The sequence below is a fragment of the Chaetura pelagica genome, unplaced genomic scaffold, assembly GCF_000747805.2.
Source record: "Chaetura pelagica isolate M959 unplaced genomic scaffold, ChaPel_1.0 scaffold507, whole genome shotgun sequence".
Lineage (NCBI taxonomy): Eukaryota > Metazoa > Chordata > Aves > Apodiformes > Apodidae > Chaetura > Chaetura pelagica.
This window is the reverse complement of record NW_009953902.1, coordinates 266,280-270,220: the sequence shown is the minus strand read 5'-3', so window position 1 is coordinate 270,220 and position 3,941 is coordinate 266,280. Positions and strand designations below refer to the sequence as shown.

Below are 3,941 nucleotides of genomic sequence, written 5' to 3'. Positions count from 1 at the left end.
CCGACCCAAAGACCAGCTCCCACCACTGATGGAGATGCTGGAGCTCTCTGGTTTCTCCCTCCTTTGGTGCATCTCCAAGCCTGGGGTGAGCAGGAGCCTCATCCTGGTCCCCACCCTTCCCATCCCTTCCCACTGCCCTGGTGGGGAGCTCACTTGTTCAGGGTCACCTCCAAAGCCTCCTTCTTGCTCCTGGCTTCTTGGATGCGGTGCCTCATCTTGGCCAGGAAGTCCTCCAGGTTGCCCAGGAGCTGGGGTTCATCCTGCCGGAGCTTCACCCAGAGCTGCCAGATCTCCTGCCTGCAGGGAGGGGGGTGCTTGGCGGGGAACATCCCCCTAGAGCCCCCCAAAGCTGGGCCAGGGATGCGGTCCCGGATCATTTAGCTCACACCATTCAGGACAGGTGGTCCTTGGGGAACATTGGGGTGACCACGATCCTGTCCCTTCACTTGGGACAAAGGCACCTCCAAACCATTCCTGAGCATCCTTGGCTGCCTTGAGGGCAGCACCCTGCCCTGCCCCAGCCCTGCTCCCTTGGGCAGCCCTACCCCAGCCCTCAGGACACCCAGGGGCCTTACTCTTCAGAGGCGTTGTCTGTGCCCAGCTGGTCCATGAAGGCTCTGAAGTGTCTCTGCTCCTCACTGTCCACCCCTTCCAGCACGGGGCCGGGCAGGACCAGGCGGACCCTCCTCGAGGCCGTTTTCCGCCGGTGCTGGGCCCTGGCAGCTTTCTGGGAGCTCAGGAACTGCCCTGGGGACAGACACCCCCAGACCCTCAGTGCCCAACCAGCCCACACCCCAACCCTTCCCACCCCACCGCTTCCACAAGCACAACAAGGACCCCTCTCCAGGGGCTGAGACCTGGGCTTGGGGACACTTGTTGGGCCACCGTGTGCCACCCAGCAAGGGCACCATTCCAGGTGCCCCCGGGGCAGCACCGAGGCCACGAGCAGGAGCAGCCCAGGGTGCAGCGAGCGGGGACTCACGGAGCCCAGCAGTGAACTCCTCAGTGCTCAGCTGCCCAGTCCTGCTGGTGTCCAGCCCGTCAAAGAGGAGCTCCAGCTCCTCCGTGCTGCACGGGACGTCCTTCTGCAACTTCTGAGGACAAAACACACCAGGGAATAAAGACCATCACCCTCCATCACCCCATCAACCCGCTGGGGTTGGACCCGAGGAGACATCCCCATCCCTTACCTGCATGTCTGAGCGGGTGACAAACCCCGCCTGGTCCTTGTCCTGCTCCTTGCAGAATTCCTGCACCCTCTGCATTATTTCTGCTGCCCATTCCAGCTCCTCAGCAGGCCCAGGAGCTGGTGCCAGTGCTGGTGTCTCCCCAGAGCCCTCCCGGAGCTGCCTGCGCCGACTGGAGCCCAAACGCCGGCCCTTGGCTGCCCGGGGCTCAGCCATGGCTGCAGCCCCTCCCGGGACAGCTCCTGGGGTCCTGCCTTGCTGGGAACCTCGGCTGTGGAGGGAGGTGCTGGAGGAGGACCCAGCTGGAAAGGAGGTTTTGGTTAGGGTGAATGGGTTGGGCAATAGGAAGGGAGATGCTGAGCCCTGATTGTGGGGCACGAACGGAGCTTTGACAGCAGCAACAGCTGCTGCTGCCCCCAGCCCAAGTGTCCTGTCCAAGCCCCCAGCCCAAGTGTCCTTTCCACTCTTGGCAGCTGGGAGAGTTGGGGTGTTCAGCCTGGAGAAGAGAAGGCTCCAGGGAGACCTTAGAGCAGCTTCCAGTGCCTGAAGGGGCTCCAGGAAAGCTGGGGAGGGACTTGGGACAAGGGCAGGGAGGGATGGGATGAGGGGGATGGATGAAAAGTGGGAGAGGGAGATTGAGGTTGGAGATGAGGAGGGAATTGTTTGGTGTGAGGGTGGTGAGAGCCTGGCCCAGGTTGCCCAGGGAAGCTGTGGCTGCCCCATCCCTGGCAAGGTTGAAGGGCAGGTTGGATGGGGCTTGGAGCAGCCTGGGATGGTGGGAGGTGTCACTGCCCATGAAGGGGGATGGAACTGGATGATCTTGAAAGTCCCTTCCCACCCAAACCATCCCATGATTCTCTGAATCACTCCAGTCAGTGCACACATGGATCTCCCACCAAGACCAACCAGTGCCCCATATCCTCCTGGCCACCTTCCACCTGTTCAGCTGGAGAGGAGGAGACTGAGGGGGGATCTCATCAACCCTTGGCCCAAATCTCCTGCCCAGGCCCCCAGCCCAAATCCCTCCACACTCCAGCCTGGCCATGGAGGATGCTCAGAGCCCCAACACAACTCCATGGCCACCCAGGAGGTGACACAGCCAAGACGTGATGCTGGCAAAGGGCCAGTCAGGATGATGCAGGAGGCCTGAGCAAACTCTGGTGGTTCCACCTGCTTTCTGGGAGCTCAGCAGCAGGTTTTAAAATCCCTCCCCCTGGTTTCACAGCCCTGAGTCACCTCCTTTGAGGTTTGCAACACGCCTGCGTGCTGCCTGCTGGGTTCTGAGCTCAGGACCCTTGCCCTGCTCCATGCTGGGTGGGTGCCAGTGTCACCACGGCCACCAGAACATCTCCAGGAAGTTCTTCTCCACATAGCAAAACCAAAAAAAAAATGAGTGAAGGGAACCACAGCCATGGAGAGCTGGGACATGGAGCTGGGACTGCACTCCAGCCCTTTTTGCTCCCATCCATCCATCCATCCATCCATCCAACCATCCATCCATCCATCCATCCATCCTCCTGCCCCATGTCACATAAAAAGGTGGCTCTGCCAAACCCCAGAGTGCCCCAGAACATGGGAACAGACCCCCCAGAACACCCCCTGAAAGCAAAAGGGCTTGTGGAGCTGCTGATGTCCCACAGGACACCAGGACTTGGGAGTAGAAACCAGGTGCCTTGATGGGAGTCCCAGCCTCTGAGATAGCAGAAGATGGAGCTTGGGGAGGGGGCTGAGGGGGGCATTTCAGGCACGAGGAAGCCCCCAGTGACCTGCCCCAGGGGGGGGAGCTGAGCCCAACACACAAAAGAAGGGCAGAACAAGGTGGGGGGGATGAGATGGGATCCCTGTCACCCCCAGTCCCCCTGACCAGGGCCTCCCCACCTTTCCCCCCCAGCTCACCAACAGTGAGAAAACCCCCCTTCTTTTCCATGCCTTTCTATTTCCTCAAGGTGACACAAGAACCATCCCTGGAGCAGCAAAACTTACCTGTCCCGCGTGCCCCAGAGGGACCCTCAGTTTCAAGGGGTCCAGGAGGGGTTCAGGGGGTTCAGGAGGGGTGTGGGTCTCCCCCCTGGGGCTGCCCTGTGCCCCAGCTCCCTCTCCTCTCTTGCCCAAGGCCACTTCCCTCGCTGCTCACACGCTCAACCGCCGCGCGCGTTTCCTGTTTGCCACGCTACGAGTGGGGTGCAGGGAGGGCCCTGCCCCCCCAAAAACCTCCCCCCAGACCTCCAAAAGCAAAGTCACCCGCCTCCCTTCCTCGTTGGTGAAGGTCCAGCCGAGACTGGATGGGGTTTGAGGTCTGTGTGTGTCATCAGGGAAATGAGAAATGTTATTTTTAGAGTCTAAAGGACCCAACAGATGACACAGATGAGAACATCCTACTAAAGGCAGAACAAACCTGAAACCTCCCTCCACTGGAGGCCCTTTTGGGCCTCCAAAGATTGGAGATCCCACCCCCCCATCCTGCTCTGTTCACACTGAGACTCTCCTGAGGTTCCTGCTTGAGTTACTGACTCAGCTTTAAGAGCAGCACCAAACCCACCTGCTGCTCCTGATCTGCTCCCACCCTGTTTGCAAGGGGCCTTGGGAACTGGGTGGGCCATGGGGATGGGATGGGCCTTGGGGACTGGATGGACCTTGGGGATTGGATGGGCTTTGGGAATTGGCTGGGCTTTGGGAATGGGATGGACCTTGGGGACTGGATGGGCTTTGGGAATGGGATGGACCTTGGGGATTGGATGGGCTTTGGGAATGGGA

At 60.3% G+C, this 3,941-nt stretch overlaps 1 protein-coding gene across 1 annotated transcript in view; it reads right to left on the bottom strand.

The window, feature by feature from the left end:
• RAB44 (RAB44, member RAS oncogene family) overlaps nucleotides 1-1,403 on the bottom strand; it is a 13,711-nt gene extending 12,308 nt beyond the window's left edge. The window contains exons 1-4 of the mRNA XM_010001397.1: nucleotides 1,191-1,403; nucleotides 983-1,094; nucleotides 587-747; nucleotides 154-314 (exon numbers count right to left, since the gene is read on the bottom strand). Coding sequence (XP_009999699.1) covers nucleotides 154-314; nucleotides 587-747; nucleotides 983-1,094; nucleotides 1,191-1,403 — 647 coding nt within the window. The remainder of the gene's footprint in view (nucleotides 1-153; nucleotides 315-586; nucleotides 748-982; nucleotides 1,095-1,190) is intronic.
• Nucleotides 1,404-3,941: the final 2,538 nt, after the last annotated feature.